The sequence below is a fragment of the Zootoca vivipara genome, chromosome 10 (genome assembly GCF_963506605.1).
Source record: "Zootoca vivipara chromosome 10, rZooViv1.1, whole genome shotgun sequence".
Classification (NCBI taxonomy): domain Eukaryota; kingdom Metazoa; phylum Chordata; class Lepidosauria; order Squamata; family Lacertidae; genus Zootoca; species Zootoca vivipara.
This window is the reverse complement of record NC_083285.1, coordinates 15,909,926-15,928,561: the sequence shown is the minus strand read 5'-3', so window position 1 is coordinate 15,928,561 and position 18,636 is coordinate 15,909,926. Positions and strand designations below refer to the sequence as shown.

At 44.4% G+C, this 18,636-nt stretch overlaps 1 protein-coding gene across 1 annotated transcript; it reads left to right on the top strand.

Moving 5' to 3' along the window:
- The first annotated feature begins 10,313 nt into the window (after positions 1 to 10,313).
- Positions 10,314 to 17,302, top strand: LOC118091107 (hyaluronidase-4-like). The gene is made up of 3 exons (XM_060279420.1): positions 10,314 to 11,267; positions 13,260 to 13,349; positions 16,871 to 17,302. The coding sequence occupies exons 1-3, from the start codon at positions 10,314 to 10,316 to the stop codon at positions 17,300 to 17,302; spliced, it is 1,476 nt and encodes a 491-aa protein (XP_060135403.1).
- The last annotated feature ends 1,334 nt before the right edge of the window (positions 17,303 to 18,636 follow it).

The following is an 18,636-nucleotide window of genomic DNA, read 5'->3' as shown; positions in this document are numbered from 1 at the left end:
TTTGGGGATAATACCTTCTCACTTTTTGGTGGCCCCATTTTGACTCTAATCCAGCCAGCACACACCACCTGAATTCATTCTCCGAGGGAATGGTGATCATTATGGCGTTCATTCCCACAAAGCTTGCTCTTATTCCATTTTGCACGTGCTTCATCTGTTTAGATGTAGAAGAATGAAAAAACGATTGAAACATACAGGAGTCCCAGAGAGCCAATGGGGTGGGATGGCGATAGATTGTTGGACTGGGTCCTGGGAGACCATCGTTCAAATCTCCACTCAGTCACTGCCTCTCAGTCTATCCTACATCACAGGGTTGTTGTTGAGAATAAATGAGGAGGGGGAGAACAATAGATGCCATCTTGAGTTCCTGGGAGGAAAGGTGGAATATGAACGGAATAAATAAATACACTGCAGTAGCACAAATGAAACTAAATTCTATATATTCTATGAAACTAAATTCTATAAATTCTTCCTCAAAGCAGCTCAGTCTAACTTGCATGGGATGATTCCATTTTATCTTCATAATACCCCTAGGAGATAGCAAACCTACTTCATCAGCCTAGCCTAAGCGTTGTCCACTGAGTGGAGATTTGGACCCAGGACTCCCCTTCCAGTCCTAATATTCTAGCACCGGACTAACTTTCAACCAGGCATGTGAATATTGTGTTTCCTCCTGAAGCATGATTGTCTATCCTTGGACGAAGTTTACCTTCTTGATTCAATGCATTTGAATAGTTTGTTACTGAAGCTGAACTCATACGCTCCAACATTTCTCCGATGTAAATAAGGATGTCCATAATAATAACAACAACAACAACAACAACAACAACAACAACAATATTTATACCCTGCCCCTTTGACTGGGTTGCCCCAGCCACTCTGTGTGGCTTCCAACATATTTAGATACATAATAAAATGTTTCGCTATACAGGGCTACCTTCAAATGTCTTCTACAGGTTGTATAGTTACGAATCTCCTTGACTGGTTTACCTGCCTCCCCATATTTTATTCAAGTTGGCACCCCTGGCAATAAGGGGTACATTTTCATTGCCTCACAGAAATAACAAACTCTCTACAATTATAGCTGATTGCCAAAAATCTGTACAGTGCAAGTACAATATATTCCAAAAAGTAGCTTAGTTTAGAATACTGGCTAATTGTACAATTCTATACATGTCCACTCGGAAGCAAGTCCCACTGAGTTCATTGCAGTCTCTCCCAGGTTACTAAGTTCACAGTTTCTACTATGAGAAAGTAATACAGTCGTACCTTGGATCCCGAACGCCTTGCGAGTCGAACGTTTTGGCTCCCGAACGCTGCAAACCTGGAAGTGAGTGTTCTGTTTTGCGAATGTCCTTTGGAAGCCGAATGTTTGACGCAGCTTCCAAGACTTCCGATTGCGTGCAAGAAGCTCCTGCAGCCAATTGAAAGCTGCGCCTTGGTTGCAGAACGTTTTCAGAAGTCGAATGGACTTCCGGAATGGATTCCGTTCGACAACCAAGGTATGGCTGTAGCTTATAAAACAGGCATAGGCAACATTTGCTCTCCAGAGGTTTTAGAACTACAACTCCCATGATCCCTGACCACTGGCCCTGTTAGCTAGGGATCATGGGAGTTGTAGTTCCAAAACATCTGGAGAGCCAAGGTTGGCTATGCCTGTTATAAAAAAGACTCAGCACCTTAAACTGATCAAAAATGATACCCCCCAAAGGGTTACACATACTGTATTAGCAATCACACTCTAAACATTTTTTAATGAGACACTTGCAGAGCACAATTCATTAGGAAATCAGATACCGCTTTTATGTAGGGAACAAGTTTCTCTTTACATTACAGGAAAAGTCGTTTCCTGTCAATCTGTGCCAGGTTCAGAGAGTGGGAGTGTTTGCAAATACAGGTTGTGCTAAAAATAAATTGGAAATGATAGTTTTGCACACAGAGAATGAGAGTCTGGAAACAATTTGGGGCTTCGGGAAAACACCAACAAGCATACCAACCTAAGCTTCTATAATACACGGTTGCTCCAATGAAGATAAGGATGCAATGAGGATTCCATGCATAGAACATCTGCTGGATTCAGATCCATGAGCAGAAACTAGATGTGCATTAGATGCCCATTTGAATGTGCATCTCAAGGAAGCTGTTATCCATCTGTACTGAATTACTTTCTATGGGCTTCGGGGAAGAGTGTTTGCCTTTATTGCATAAGATTAAGTCATTACCTCTTTATATTTTTGTTGCACAAGATCAAGACATTACCTCTTTACATTTCAAGAAACAGCAATACCTTTTGCATAAGATTCAGGCATTGCTTTTTTAATATTTAAAGTGGCAACAGTACTTTTCCCATTAACAGCATAATACATATGCCATTTTCACTGCAAGGTCACTTGGTACTTGGCAATCGCATTCAAAGTCCCCCTTGCAAGCACTTATGCTACGCCTGCCATATGTCTGGAATTTTCCAGATATTGCCAGGATTTGTTCGAGAAAAGCGGCGTCCAGTTGGAATTTTCAGAAGTCGGTTAAAATGTCTGGGAAAACCAGAAGTGGGGATTTTTTTTTTGGTGAATTTCCTTTAAAAAATAGCTTAAAAACTTCAATTTTTACTTTTTGAAATATGGGTACCCTAATTTATGCACATTTGCAGCTGACATTTTCTATCTTTATTGGGCCTCAGTAGCTCCTCAGCTGCAGGGAATGTCATCTGACTCAGTCACCCTGGGGGATGGTAGAATCTGCCAATTTCACTTTGAGAATTTCCCATTCCCCCACCTTACATCCAGTCCCCCCCCCAGTTTTTCACCTTTTTTGTAGAAATTGACAATAAAAATAAAATAAAAACGTTTATGAAAACTCACCAGCATTTTTGTACGAATTTCTCATAAAAACATTTAGGTACACAGTTTTGACAAATCTACGCATTTTTGCAAAGCAATTCCCCCTAATATAACGCATTTGTGCATGTTCCTTTCGCTCACCTATGCATTTATATGCATGCACATTTTACCCCATTTGTGCACATTACAGTGGTACCTCTACTTACAAATAACTCTACTTACGAATTTTTCTACTTACAAATGGAGCTCCATCCGCCATCTTGGATGTGGTTTAGATAGGATTTTTTCTACTTACGAATTTTTAGATAGGGTTGCTTCGACTTACAATTTTTTTTGACTTACAAATGTGCGTTCGGAACGCATTAAATTCGTAAGTAGAGGTACCACTGTACTTGGCTGGGGAACTGTACTTGGCTGGGGAACTGCATTGCAAAATTCATAGAAATGCAAATCTCAAAGGTTTGCTGTGTTTTTGGTTTACTCAGAAGTATTGCGCTCAATGGGACTTTCTCCCAAGTAAGTATGCATAGGTAGCTTTAATTTCTACTGAACTCCTACTTCTTCAGCAATGCTTTTCTTGGCTAGTATAGGCTCACCCAACACACACAGTTATTCTTTCCTTCTTGATCTGTACTTTGATTTAATTGTAGTTCACCCCGTCTCTATTTATTACACTCTGGAATGTCTCTTATTCCTTATTCCCTTAGAGACCTCGCCCCTAAGCAGAAGATTAGTCTTTGTTCTGCGTAGTTCCTCCTGTCACTTAGATTAACCTCTAAGCCACATTGAGTTTGGAAAATATTTCTTTGTTTCAGTTGTATTCCAGTTTCCATTCCCATGGAAAAGACCAAACACACACACACACACACACACACACACACACACACACACAACTGCACGATTTACCAACACTCTCTTTTACTGTATGTAGTAGCAGAAATTAAATCAGCACCCACCTTAAATTGAGATTCCCTATCACTGCCAATTAAACTACTGAATAATTTCATCAACTTCAAGAGTATAACTCTGGATTTGTCCAGTTGATCAGCTGGTGCCTAACCTTTGAGAGATATGGGGTGTGTGTGTGTGATCTCTCATACACATGTTGGAATGATTATAATTTTCCCCTAGTCACAAAATGCTAAGCAGATTTGCATAGTGTTTCTTTCCTCCTGCTCCAACAGATTCTTTTCAAACACTGACCTGCCATTCCCCCCCCCTTTTACGCTGGGCTACATTAATGCTACTTCCTCTTGCTAAGACAAATGTTCTTGCCACTACTTCTAGCTGTGAATAATGCATTGCGATGCCATGAGCTTTCCGCACATGCAATGAAGTGATGCTCAGATAACGCCAAAATGCCCTAATGGCATAGCACTGCAGTGAATGTCTTGCGCCCTGAGGCTTGAGCACAACAGGGAGAAGTTACTCAACTCGAGGTTACACAGTGAACAACTGATGACTGATAATAGGAAGCTGCATTGTTCCAGGCTACGAACAGGAACATTTGAAAAGGAAAATGAAGCAGCACGTGATGATTTAGGGAAGATCCTTTGTTGTTGATAGGTAAAAGGTATCAATGTTGTTGTTGTTTAGTTGTTTAGTCGTGTCCGACTCTTCGTGACCCCATGGACCATAGCACGCCAGGCACTCCTGTCTTGCACTGCCTCTCGCAGTTTGGTCAAACTCATATCAATAACATTCCACTATTTTTCAAGATCACACCCCCAACATAGGCACCAGTTGAGGTGTCTTCAGCCCCGCACATGCCTGTTGAGATGTGGCCGAGCCCCCCTCCCAATCTTGAGGGGCAGAGGAGGCTCCGATCTTGACCTCTTCCCAATGATTGGCCTCCTCTGCCCAGGACCTTTATTGCGATGGGGCAGCTAGGACTGTCCAGAGTGTCCCGGGGGTGTTATACCATGAGGTTGGGGTCCTCATAAAGTTTTCTGGAGTAGCAATGAAAGTATAGCCCCTCCCCCCCTTCCCAGCCCTGAAACAGTGCTGTCTGTTATGTATTCAGTGGCCTGTGTTTGATCACTGCCTCTCAAAAGGTCTCCACCTCTCTCCGGGGCGGGACGAGCAGGGATTATGAGTGCCATCACAACTTGGCCCTGGTTGCCCCTCTGCCAAGCTCACTTCTGCTGCAGGACCAGTTGCAACGAGGCCAGGGAGCCAGGAGGATGAGGCAATGTTGGGTGCAACTTGGCACCTCCTATCCCCATGAGAAGCCTCCTATCTCCTCATGAGAAGAGAAGACTCCCGGGAAAAGACCCTGATATTGGGAAAGATTGAGGGCACAAGGAGAAGGGCATGACAGAGGATGAGATGGTTGGACAGTGTTCTTGAAGGTACCAACATGAGTTTGACCAAACTGCGGGAGGCAGTAGAAGACAGGCATATCTGGCGTGCTCCGGTCCATGGGCTACGAAGAGTTGGACACGACTAAATGACTAAACAACAACAAACCCCCAAAGTGTGTGAGAGATTTAAACCAGTCGCTCAAAGACCAATTTAAAGAACACTTAAAAGCATAGCTGGGGGTGTTCTTCTGTTTTTAGGACAATTCATACACAGCAGCCACACAATTTCCCCTTCCTGTTTGGAATTGCATTATACCAGTGAAAAGACCAGGTCAGAAAACTTACGAGTGGAGAAAACAACAACTACTGTTATTGTTATTTGCCATTTGAAAACCAAGGCACGGCTTCCAATTGACTGTAGAGCTCCCTGCATTTAATCGGAAGCCGTGGAAGCTGCGGTGAACGTTCGACTTCCAAAAAACGTTTGCAAACTTACTTCTGGGTTTGTGGTGTTTGGGAGCTGATTTGTTCGGGAGCAAAGCTGTTAGACAACCAAGGTACCACTGTATTCGTCACTTACTACAGAAAATGTCTCAAGCAATTCACAGTGGAACCTCGGTTTTCGAATGTAATCCATTCTGGAAGACAGTTACAGGTAGGTAGCCGTGTTGGTCTGACGTAGTTGAAACAAAATAAAAAAAAATCCTTCCAGCAGCACCTTAGAGACCAACCAAGTTTGTCATAGGTATGAGCTTTCAACTTCCAAAATCTTTTAAAACTGTGGATCAATGGGCGGCCGGCAAAATCCATTGGAAAAATGGAGAAATGCGCCTCGGAAGCTATTCGACTTCCGAGGCGCTTTAAAAAACGAAAGCAATTACTTCCAGGTTTTCGCTGTTCTTGTTCCTAATTGTTTGGCTTCCAAGACACCTGAAAACTGAGGTTCCACTGTATAGTTTTATAAAAGCTTACAAAACTATGGCAGCTTAACAGAGAATTGTCGATTGTTAACGATCCAGTATCTGAAGAAGTGTGCTTGCACATGAAAGCTCATACCAATGACAAACTTAGTTGGTCTCTAAGGTGCTACTGGAAGGATTTTTTATTTTACTTTGTTTCAATCCAGTTAAATTTAGGATTTAAATGTCACTTCTGCTGGAGAAGTGAAAAAATGATTCCTCCCCTTTCACACCCAATGCCTGTCTCATCATGAGAATTCCTGGGTTTGCTTCTTAAGGAGGTAGCACTCAACAGTCCCTCCTCAGAACTCCTCCACCTTTTAAAAGTATATTTTCTTGCCGGATTTGATCTAGGGGATCTTACAGCCGCTATTCTATCAATGCAGATCCCAGAGCCATGGATCACCAAAGCAAATCTCTGCAGTTAGCTACAGTTTATCCCGTGCAATCAATCACCTGTGATGAAATCTGGGGAAATGGATGTAAGGGGGTTGATAGCAGTTGGAGCAAAAAGCAGAAGATATGAAGTTGACTATGAGCTTATAATGGGAGGAAGACTACACTACGATCCCACAGATGGCAAATGACATCGCTTTAAATTATTGCATTTCCCTTTGGGTGTTGTAGATCAATTCCTCTTGACAGCCGAGTTATCCTCGGAGTCAAAAATTTGATCTGTTTATAAAGCTCAGATGATGCTATGCTTGCTTGTAGCTATTCCACCCTGACATAACAACAGAGGTCAGAGTCATTCGCCAGGGGCAGTTCTGAAAATGTTTGTTTTCTGTTTCAAAACCCAGTGTTTTAAAAAGCCATATATTTTTAAACAGAGGCATTCCCATGCCACTTTGGTATGTTATTACTGTTTAGCAAGAACTAAAATTAACACAAACACATTCATCTAAGTCCAAACAATTGTCCTTAAATAGCTTTGTTTTATTTAAATGGCACATGAAATAGACTGGCAGTGACATCCAGTGGCAATAGTGAAAAGCTACAACATGGCCCAGATTTGTGACTTTCAGGCATGGGTCCTGAAATATACTCGGAGTTGAGAGTGAATTTCATGCTCTTTATTCAGCTCGTAGTCATCAAGGAGAAGAAGAGAAGAATGCCCCTTTCCCAAAACCATCTGCTTATATACATTATTTACACAATGGGCTTTGCGTGATTGGCTACTTCAGGGCTACACCTGTGGGCCAATCAGTTTGTGGATTGACTTCTGCCAGCAGCCTGATTGGCTGCTCCTGCAGGCCAATCAGGTTGCGGATTCACTTCCACCTGGAGTTGGATTGGGTGGCTCCTGCGGACCAATCAGACTGCTGATTCTGGATCCTATTGTTCTATGATTCAGCTCAGTACATAACAGGTCCAAAGCAGATTTTGGGGTTTTTTTAATTTGTCCTGCCACCTTCCCTGGGGAAACCCACTTTTTATCGCTGACTTGGAACAATAGTCAACCTGGGTTTTCTGCAGGTTGACATTAGTTCCATGGTAAACAGTGGGTTTTCCCAGGGAAAGCGGCAGTTCAAAAACCCCACAAAACCTTGTTCAGACCTGTGCCTAGTTATCACGGCAGAAATATTTTTGTTTATTTATGTTTTAAAAACATTTATGTTTTCATATATGTTTTAAGCTGCCCAGAGTGGCTGTGGCAACCCGGTCAGATGGACAGGGCATAACAACAACAACAACAGCAGCAGCAGCAGCAGCAGCAACAACAACAGAATAGGACATCCCTGTTTCCATCAGAGAACTGTTGGAGGGTATGCTATTTTCCAGGAACAGTCCCAGGTTTACAGAAGCCATCCTGGTTTCTGATTTGATCCCAGAGTGTCCAGCTTTTCCTTAGGACGTCCATATTTTCGTTGGAGAATGACCGTTTCCCCAACATAAAGGGGAGGCATATTTTGCGCAGTCGCCTGCAGCCCCCCCCCCTGGGATCCCTGAGGCAGTTCTGGAGTTTGGAAGCTGGCACTGCCTACCTGAGGCTGGAGGCTGCAGTCGCCGCCCACTCAGTTAGCCGACCAATCCAGCCAAGGGGAGGCGTGCCAGGGGGATTGGCCAGGTAGGTTCAGGTAGGCTTACCTGCACACAAAGAAGAGGAGCCATTCCTGGGAAGCAGCCGACGGATTCCGAGCTTTCCCACCCTCCACTCCCTAATTTTATGCTTGATTTAGAGGTTATTACTTCCACAGGCTGCTTGCTTTACAGGTTGTACTTCCACAGGCGTACACACATGCAGGCGCTGCTACGACCGGCTGCTGTTAAAGGGCTGGAAAGGAATTTCCCTGCATTGGCAGGTTTCGCCTTTCCCGTAGCAATTCGTCACAACTTTGGCGGATGCTGGCCTTGGGCGGAATCCTTTAGTCATTTACATAAAGGGGAGGGGCGTGGGGGCGGTGACCCCCTGCCCTATTGCGGCGGCAATAACAGGGTTCCCGTAAATGGGGCACAGGGGGGGGGCATTTGGCGATGCCAATTGGCTGTTATTGCCCTCCCCTTCCAGCGGCGGCGATCGAGGGGGGCGGGCTATCTGCTTGAACATATGTTCTCCAGAGTTAGCCCAATCAAAACAAAAATAAACACATGCTGGACAACCCTGAAGATTACCCCACCCCCGGCTGGGGGCTGGGAGGGATATATGTCCAATGCCTGCGCCAAGGTCTTCCTACATCTGAATTTTAATAAAGTTGGGGACTCCGCCTGACTGCACAAATATTGGAGGGGAGCTCTCTATTTTCACCAGAGAAATGTTGGAGGGTATGCCAACGGCCCATTTTCTTTGTAAATTTATTATTATTAATAATAATTGAATTTATATACTGCTGTATACCCAGAGGTCTCTATGATTTTGATGGTCCACCAATATTAACACTTACTAAAGGGACCTAGAACTGTGCTGTGCTTTTACAATTTTATTTGGTAGAAGCTGAATTATGGTTTGGATGATGTGTATTTTATTGAACTTGGTTGTTTTAATTGAATTAATTTTAATCTCAATTTTAATGAATTTGTTTGCTGCTTTAAATTTATCAAATTGTTTTGTTAGTTGTATGATGAATGCTGTATTGTTACGTAGATATGGGCCTATGGCTGTAATAAATTTGGAACTCAGAACTACCCAGAAGTCTCAGGGCAGTTCACAGAACAAAATCAGAGTATAAAACCACAAAATATATAATCAAAATAAAAACAACAACCTAATACCCGCCTCAAAAAAACCCATCACATTTTAAAAGGGCTTAGGATGTCAATCAAATCAACCAGGATACTCTCTGAATTTCAGCTGAAACTGAGGGAGCTAAAGATCATCTCTGGCTTAGGTCTTATATTCAGCCTTAGATAGGTTTACTGCTTTAGATCGTTTTTGTAGTTCCTTATTGTTATTGTTAAATAATAATAATAATAATAATAATAATAATAATAATAATAATTTCTTATTTATACCCCGCCCATCTGGCTGGGTTTCCCCAGCCACTCTGGGCGGCTTCCAACAGAGAAATAAAACACAATAATCTATTAAACATTAAAAGCCTCCCTGAACAGGGCTGCCTTCAGATGTCTTCTAAAAGTCTGGTAGTTGTTTTCCTCTTTGACATCTGTTGGGAGGGCATTCCACAGGGCAGGCGCCACCACCGAGAAGGCCCTCTGCCTGGTTCCCTGCAACTTGGCTTCTCAGTGTCCAGGCTGAATGATGGGGGTGGAGACGCTCCTTCAGGTATACTGGACCGAGGCCATTTAGAGCTTTAAAGGTCAGCACCAACACTTTGAATTGTGCTCGGAAACGTACTGGGAGCCAATGTAGATCTTTCAAGACCGGTGTTATATGGTCTCGGCGGCCGCTCCCAGTCACCAGTCTAGCTGCCGCATTCTGGATTAGTTGTGGTTTCCGAGTCACCTTCAAGGGTAGCCCCACGTAGAGTGCATTGCAGTAGTCCAAGCGGGAGATAACTAGAGCATGCACCACTAGACAGTCTGCAGGCAGGTAGGGTCTCAGCCTGCGTACCAGATGGAGCTGATAGACAGCTGCCCTGGACACAGAATTGACCTGCGCCTCCATGGACAGCCGTGAGTCCAAAATGACTCCCAGGCTGCACACCTGGTCCTTCAGGGGCACAGTTACCCCATTCAGAACCAGGGAATTCTCATTTTATTTTACTTTGCACTTAGTAAAGTTGAGAGATGTACTTGCAAAAGCTTTTCCTATTATGGCAGCCATGTTGAAAACCCAAATATTGCTATCTATTATCCAGCAGGTCCACCTCACAACTTGGATACATATGACATTTGTGTGGAGTTCCACTTTCGCCATGAAGCCAGCTCAGCTCCCTGTTTTCCGAAGGAAGCCTTTTGTAGCCGCCTGGAATGCGCCGACAGATCATTGCTCAATCCGATACAACGTAACAATTAACCTGGAAATGTTCCACGTGACCGGAAGCCCGTTTGCCAAAGCAAGAGGGCAGAACGTGACAATATTTTATGTCAACAGGCTAGGATATTATCCGTGGTACACACCACAGGAAACCCCTGTCAATGGCGGCCTCCCTCAGAATTTCAGCTTGCAAATGCATCTGGAAAAAGCTCTCCAAGACATTGACTACTACATTCCCGATAAAGATTTCACTGGGCTAGCAGTCATAGATTGGGAACACTGGAGGCCGCAATGGGACCGCAACTGGAATACAAAGGATATTTACAGGAGGCAGTCCAGAAAACTAATTTCCGAAATGCACGAAAATGTTCCGTCAAACGCCGTTGAGCGTCTAGCTAAGCTTTCCTTTGAGCAATGTGCTAAGGCGTTCATGAAAGAGACAATTGAGCTGGGGATTAAAAGTAGGCCCAAGGGCCTGTGGGGATACTACTTGTATCCTGATTGCCACAATTACAATTTCCATGACCAGAACTACAGTGGCTCCTGTCCAGAAAATGAGGTTTTGAGGAACAATGAACTGTCATGGCTGTGGAACAGCAGCGCAGCCCTGTATCCTTCCATTGGCATTAAGAAATGCCTTGGGAACAGTGAAAACATCTTACGCTTTTCACAGTTTAGGGTGAACGAATCTATGAGGATTTCCATGATGACATCACATGGTTACGCTCTCCCTGTCTTTGTATATACCCGACTAGACTATAGGGACGAACCTTTGCTATTTCTTTCCAAGGTAAGCTATTTGGGGGTGGGGGGAGTAGCAACCGCTATGTTAGACCCGGTTTAGCATAAGTTAAAATAAAAAGTTAAAGGACCCCTGGATGGTTAAATCCAGTCAAAAGTGACTATGGGGTTGCAGTGCTCATCTCGCTTTCAGGCTTAAGGAGCTGGCGTTTGTTCACAGACAGCTTTCTGGGTCATGTGGCCAGCATGACTAAACCTCTTCTGGTGCAACAGGACACTGTGATGGAAACTAGAATGCACGGAAAAGCTGTTTACCTTCCCGCTGCAGCGGTACCTATTTTCAGTATCTACTTGTGCTGGCAGGCTTTCAAACTGCTAGGTTGGCAGGAGCTGAGACTGAGCAACGGGAGCTCACTCCGTCGTGGGGATTTGAACCGCTGACCTTCCGATCGGCAAGCCCAAGAGGCTCAGTGGTGCAACCCCACAGTCGCCTTTGACCATACCTGCCAAGTCTCCTGCTGAAAAATGCGGGATGAGCAGTGGCGCGGCACCGGAAATTGCGTAGAAGCAACTTCCGGGGCCGCTCTGACTATGTGTGGGCACCGGAAATAGTGCATAGCAGCTCCGGAGGTCGCTTCTACGCATGCCCGGCGACCATCTTTGGTGGCCACCGGGCATGCGTAGAAGCGACTTCCGGTGCCACTCTGCCCTATTTCCGGTGCCCACACATGGTCAGAGCAGAACCCAAAATGGAGGCTCCGTGGCAGGTAGGAAATCCGGGGGATTTCCGGGATTTTTCTCCATTCAGGAGAACAGCGGGAAACGGATTAAAATCCCGGGGTTTCCCGCGAAAAACGGGATACTTGGCAGCTAAGCCTTTGACTGGACTTAACCACCCAGGGGTCCTTTACTGGTTTAGTATAATGAGTCCTCAACTAGGAAAACCTTCTTCACATTTTAACTCAGCCAAGAGCTCAAGAGACGGACTTAAGCAACAAATTTTCCACCATAGCCATGCATCTTTAATAGGGGTATAATAATAATTTTGGCTTACTTAATGCAGTGGTACCTCTAGTTATGAACTTAATTAGTTCTGGAGGTCTGTTCTTAACCTGAAACTGTTCTTAGTTAGAGGTGTGCTTTCGCTAATAGGGCCTCTTGCTGCCACTGCACCGCCAGCACACGATTTCCGTTCTCATCCTGGAGCAAAGTTCTCAACTTGAGGTAACTCTTCCAGGTTAGCGGAGTTTGTAAGCTGAAGCGTTTGTAACCTGAGGCGTTTGTAACTTGAGGTACCACTGTACTGGCTTTTGTAAAACAAACAAATGGGGGGGCGGGGGGCGGGGAACACCTTCAGATAATGTCTGTGAACTGCTTTATATGTTCAGGAAAACCCAATATATAAATGCTAAGCATTATTTCACATTTCACAGAAAGGTTTAGTGTATTAGAAAAAAAGGAAGTGACAGACTTGGGCGCGTAATCATTTATTTGAGTTGACTGCGTTAACAAACTTCATTTTGCACTCTTCCCCAGAGTATTTAGACTGTTACAAATGGTTTTTAAAATGGAGGTTTACACTAAGCTGGGGTAATAGATGAGAAGAGCATATTATAGGCCTTGGTTTGCTATATTTAAGGTAATTCCAGGAAGGAGTGAAGATTTTGAGTGTTACAGTTCGCCCCAAGACCTTCCAATACAACAACAGGCCTCCTGCTGCATTATGGGAAATGTGACCTCAGAGTACAGAAATACAGGGGGGCACCCAACTAAGTCATTATTCCAGTTTTACAATTCTAAAAAAGAAGTCCTAGAATAAATAGGCATTAGTTCATAATACTTGGATTATGGTTTTCTTTGATTTTTGAAAGAGACAAGTAAACCTACTACTAGGCTGTAGACTAGTTCTTTGAAGAGTAGCCCCTTGTCCACATGGCCCATTTATCAGTTTTTAAACTACCCGTTTCCCCATCTTGAGCAAAATTTGTTGCGAGAAAACAGTAATAGACACTGATGATGTTTCCTTCTGTTCCCAATATAGCAAGATCTTGTTAGCACTATTGGAGAGAGCGCTGCCTTGGGAGCTGCGGGAATTGTTATTTGGGGAGACATGAATTTAACGTCATCTGAGGTAAACCCATGCCTTGATTCTTCCTTGAGAATAGTATTTAATCTAGTAGACAGAATTTCTATTGTATGCAGTTCAAATTCATTTTATTTATCTTTTGAGGTGCAGTTTATCTGACAACTCATGAGTACCCTGTTTCTCATATTTTAAGACATACCCATAAAATAAGCCATAGCAGGATTTTAAGCATTCAAGGAATATAAGCCATACCCCGAAAATAAGACATAGTGATAGGCGCAGCAGCAATGCCAGCCGTGGCAGGAGGAGGAGGAAAAAAATAAGACATCCCTTGAAAATAAGCCATAGTGGTTTTTTCTGAGGAAAAAATAAATATAAGACATGTCTTATAATATGAGAAACACGGTAGCTAGCCTGTCAATAGCATATGGAATTTCTTCTTGGCTGGTGCTAGAATGTCTTCACGGGTCACCAATAGGAAGGAGAGAGTGGCTGATTCTAAGAGCTGGATCTAAGTTTTGAAAAACTGTTTCTGTTTAAGAATTGACATGCCTTTTTGCCCAGATGGACAGATACTTGAAGTAAGAGAAGGCAACTTTCTTCTTACAGTCAACAAGGCAGGTCATCTGCAATACAGTGGTACCTTGGTTCTCAAACTTAATCTGTTCTGGAAGTCCGTTCCAAAATAAAAGCGTTCCAAAACCAAGGCATGTAATGCAAAATGAATGAATCTGTTCCAGACTTTTAAAAACAGCAATTTAACATGAATTTTACTGTCTAACGAGACCATTGATCCATAAAATGAAAGCAATAATCAATGTACTGTACTATAAAATAAATAAGACAGTATTGTAGATGATAAAAATGAAAATTTTATTTTTTTCTTCCCTGCACTGATGATAGTCATTGTTTGGATAACAGTAGCTGAACTGGGTTCCACACAGTCACAAAAACAAATTAACCAAAAAAGCCTCAAAAACAAAAAACGCAAAATAAATAGCAAAAACAAAAGCACCAAACTTAATCCGTTCTGGAAGTCCGTTTGACTTCTGAAATGTTCAAAAACCAAGGCACAACTTCTGATTGGTGCAGACGCCCTGGAAACAAAAACCGACAACCGCATCGGACGTTCAACTTCCAAAAATCGTTCGAAAACCAGAACACTTACTTCTGGGTTTTTGGAGTTTGAGAACCAACGTGTTTGAGAACCAAGGTACCACTGTATACATTTTTATTGCTTCTTGCCTTGTTCCCCACTTCAACTATTGATTGCCCCCACTTCCCTTACCTCCATATATCACCTGTTATATAATTCCTTTAGTTTGCTTAGCTTGGATTGGTTTTTCCAGCCCTATCTTCTAGAACAGAGGTAGGCAGCCGATGGCCCACCAGATGTTGTTGGGCTCCAACACCGACCAGGGTGGCCAATGGCCATGGGTTATGTATGGGCCTTGTAGTCCAGCAATATCTAGAGCAATGGATCTCAAACTTGGGTCTACAGCTGTTGTTGGACTACAGCCCTCATCACCCTTAACCACTGGTCCTGCTAGCGTCCAGAGGCAGTGTTGTTGTTGTTGCTGCTGTTGTTAGATTTTCACTCCACTCTTCCAAAGAAGCCTAGAATAGCAAACAACAAAGCAGTAAAAACAGTACCTTTTTAAAAAATACAGACACAACTCCCCTCAAATTACCTCACAAGTAGTAATTTCAAAGTTGTCAGAAACAATCTCTGTCAGCCAACAAATGCTAGAGTGAAGAGGAATGTTTTCAATTTCTGCCTAAATGTTACAATGCACCTCTCCAGGAAGAGCATTCTGTGAGTGGGGCCCACTACCAAGAAGGCCCTGTTGTGGGTCAATCAATGCCAGGGGTGCAACTTGAGCCCCAGGTTGTGGGTGCCCAGCAGCGTGTGACGTGACATCATGATGTCATGTTGTGCCGTGATGTCATGACATCATGCGCACCACAGTGACCCCGGAAATTTTGTGGGTGCTTGTGCCCCAAGGGCCCCCTATAGTTGGCGCCAGTGATCAATGCCATCTAGTCAGGAACTAAGGGTGGCAGCACCAATAGGGTCCCCCTGCTAATTCTAAGGCTCAAAATCATAAGGCGTGAGCTTATAGCATATGGCTCCTATAGTTTTTATACCTGAGTAGATGAGATAATTTAAACAAGTACAGCTTGTCATTCAGTAGTGTTGCAGGGGTACAAAAAGTAAAAAAAAAATTAAGATAGTAAAAAACAAAACAAAACCTTAAGCACTGAACAGCAAAACAGCTATGACTTAACCAAACCAAATCAGTGTAATCTTTGTCTTAAGAGAAATTGGGTCCTCCCTAACAAAAGGGCACGTGTTGCGGTGCGACATGACAACCAGACCCTGTGTTGTGGGTGGGAATGTTTGGATAGCCACAGCACCCTATTGGAGGTCCCTCAATCCTGGGTGCAATTGGGCCAGAGGGGCGCCAGTCGAAGCAATCGAGGGGACCTCTATTTAAGCCCATGCACGTGTCCCTGAGTTTCCTCTTTGGGGCTCAGTGCATCGGAAGACCCGCCCACCTCTCCCTATATTTAGGGCTTGCGCTTGACCTTGCTATGCTGTCGTGTGTCGCCTGTCGTTGGGACAGGGGCACGGCAGGAACTTTCCCCACTTGGCTGATTGGCTGGTGCCATTTGTGTTTCACCTGCCGCGTAGCAAATCGTCACAACTTGTAAGTTTGCGGATAGGCTCTGGTTCAGGTGATGGGGAGAGGGGCAGGATGGCTAGCCATCCATATGCATTGGGTATTCCTCTAAAGGAATCCACGGACTCATGGTTGGTCTTCCCTGTGAGGGGTTGTGCCCGGAGCCAGAGTCCAGGGGACATCTGGATGGAGGTCCAGCAGACCCCCCTGCTTGCCACTGTCCCAGGTGTTCACCCGAGGCTGACCCAAAGTTGGTACCCAGGGTCAGAACTACCTGCAAGGGTGCAGGTAGTCGAACTAGAGCCTATGCAACCACTCACTTGATTGTACTGTAGTCAATAAAGTTGTGGCCTGAATTCTGCCAAAAACCAAACTAAAATGTGAGTCTTGTCTGAATTTATTTCGGGGTGGTGGTTAAAAGGTCCACACACGCAAACCATACTTTCCTTTTATGTCCCATCCTCACCCACCCTCCATTGTGTTTTATTCTGCACTTTTCATAATGTTCACAATGAACATAACTATACTTCCGTCTTCTGTATCTTCAAAATTGCCTAGAAAAGGAAATTACAGTAGCTGCAGCTTTTCTGTCCCTTTCACGCCAAGCCTTGCCTGCCAAAATCAATTTTTCCTTCCCAACTGCTAAGGAATCAGGAGACTTGCTCTTCCTTATGTAAGAGCATCCGATTGGCAGGAGAAACGTCAAATTCATCTGGAAATGGATTGTTAAAAATTGAAAAGTTTCTACTGAGCTCATGGACTTTTGAGGTGTCATGCAATACAAGCACCCTTTTACTATGCTGAATTGATGTTAATTGAGAAGGTATTGGGCATGCCTTCACACAATTTGCAACCGCTTATATTTCTTCTTGCTCCATCCAGGTCAACTGCACAAAGGTGAAACAATTTGTTGCTTCCGAGCTGGGCTTCTACATCATCAACGTAACCAAAGCGGCCGAGGTGTGCAGCTGGCATCTTTGTCACAACAATGGGAGGTGTGTTCGAAGGAACTGGAAAGCCTTGGATTACCTCCATTTAAATCCTCAGAACTTCCTAATAGAAGCGTCAGGCGGCCTGGGCTTTACTGTGAGAGGGGAAGCATCGCCTGTGGACCTTCGAATAATGGCAGAGAAATTCGCCTGCCATTGTTACCAAGGGTTTGAAGGCGCTGATTGCAGGGAAATGAAGACCACGGGGAGCCAACTGGGACATTCTGCCAATTTACTCCCATCTGGAATAGTAGTTGTGATAAATTTGACTTCTTTAATATTTTTAATGCCTGAGACTTCCATCCTAAGGATCAAATTGCAGTGAGTCCCTCAAAGATCTGTCACATCGGAGGAATTAAAAATCAGTTGCCCTATGCACTTTTACACTTGAGCACTTAAAGTGATCTCCTGATTATTTGCTTGCTGGAGCAGCTGATGGGGGGAGAGACTATGCTTTCGTCCAGGAGGGAGAAGTGGTCTCCACTGAAACTGCAGTTAAAATGGAGACAGACCCTCCAAAAACTGGATGCTGCAAGATGGGGCTGTTTAAAAGCCCTTCGGCAAACAACCCTGTTCTGTTCTTTGAACCTCTGGGATTTAGAGATTTACAGAGCAGTGTGGGGCTGTTGCTCAAGGGGCTTTTAAACAGAGCCACAACAGGGGCATAGCCAGGATCAAAACTAGGGGGGGGGGCAAGGGGCAAGGGACGGGGCCAAGGCATGGGGGGGGGAGGAGCCACAGTGGGGCAAGGAAAGCCATGGTCGTTCAGGGGCGAGGGGGCGCCAGGATCAGCCCGAAATCGGGCTGTTCTGATCTCCTCCTCCCCCTCCGCGAAAGCCCCAGAGCTGTGCAGAGCGTTTGGCTTTCCCTCCACCCGCCCCGCAACCAGCCGGCTAGAAGGGACATCTCCCTTCTCCCTGGCTGGCTGTGGGGCAGGCGGAGGGAAAGCCAGCCAAATGCTTTGCGCGGCTCTGGGGCTTTCCCTCCACCCGCCCCACAGCCAGCCAGGGAGAAGGGAGATGGCACCGGGCAGCAGCGGGGCAGGCTGGCCAGTGGCCCTGCTTCTAGGGGGGGCAACTGCCCCCTCCTGCCCCCCATGCCTACGCCCATGAGCCACAACATGCTTTCAGGACATGAAAATCAGGGTTTCAAAGTGAAGCATCAGCTGATGTCATAGTGACACCAGGTGAATGGCAGGTGGGCAGCCCTATCTCCCAGCAAATTTGGCCCTCCAGCCAGAAGGAGGGGCAGAAAACAATCTTTCTGTAAACCTTAAGTTAATTTTTCTTAGGATCTAAGCCACTGTATTTATATGTGTGTGACTGTCCCAGCGAAACAAGCAAATATCTTTCCCCGTGTTGCAGTCTCGGTGGGGTACACTGCAACCCTCAACATGTCTACTCAGAAGCAAGTTGCATTGCTTTCAACAGGATTAACTCCTTGTCCAAGACAGGAAAAGGATATAATTTGAATTTGTCTAGTGTTTGAGGCCCTTTTGAAAAACTGGAAAAAGTTAAATCCTTACATCTAAACAATGCCAGATGGTTTAATATTTTCAAGAATTATAACATTATCTGTATTAAAACAGGAAGGTATATCATCACTCCTAAAACATTCGGATGTTACAAAAAAAAAATCTATTTAGGAAGCTCAGCACTT

What these genes read in the sequence shown, in the direction of transcription:
- LOC118091107 (XM_060279420.1), top strand. Translation starts at nt 10,314, where the DNA reads ATGGCAGCCATGTTGAAAACCCAAATATTGCTATCTATTATCCAGCAG. An exon ending in CTTTGCTATTTCTTTCCAAG is followed by an intron (nt 11,268 to 13,259) that starts GTAAGCTATTTG and finishes TTCCCAATATAG; the next exon opens with CAAGATCTTGTTAGCACTAT. An exon ending in TGAATTTAACGTCATCTGAG is followed by an intron (nt 13,350 to 16,870) that starts GTAAACCCATGC and finishes TGCTCCATCCAG; the next exon opens with GTCAACTGCACAAAGGTGAA.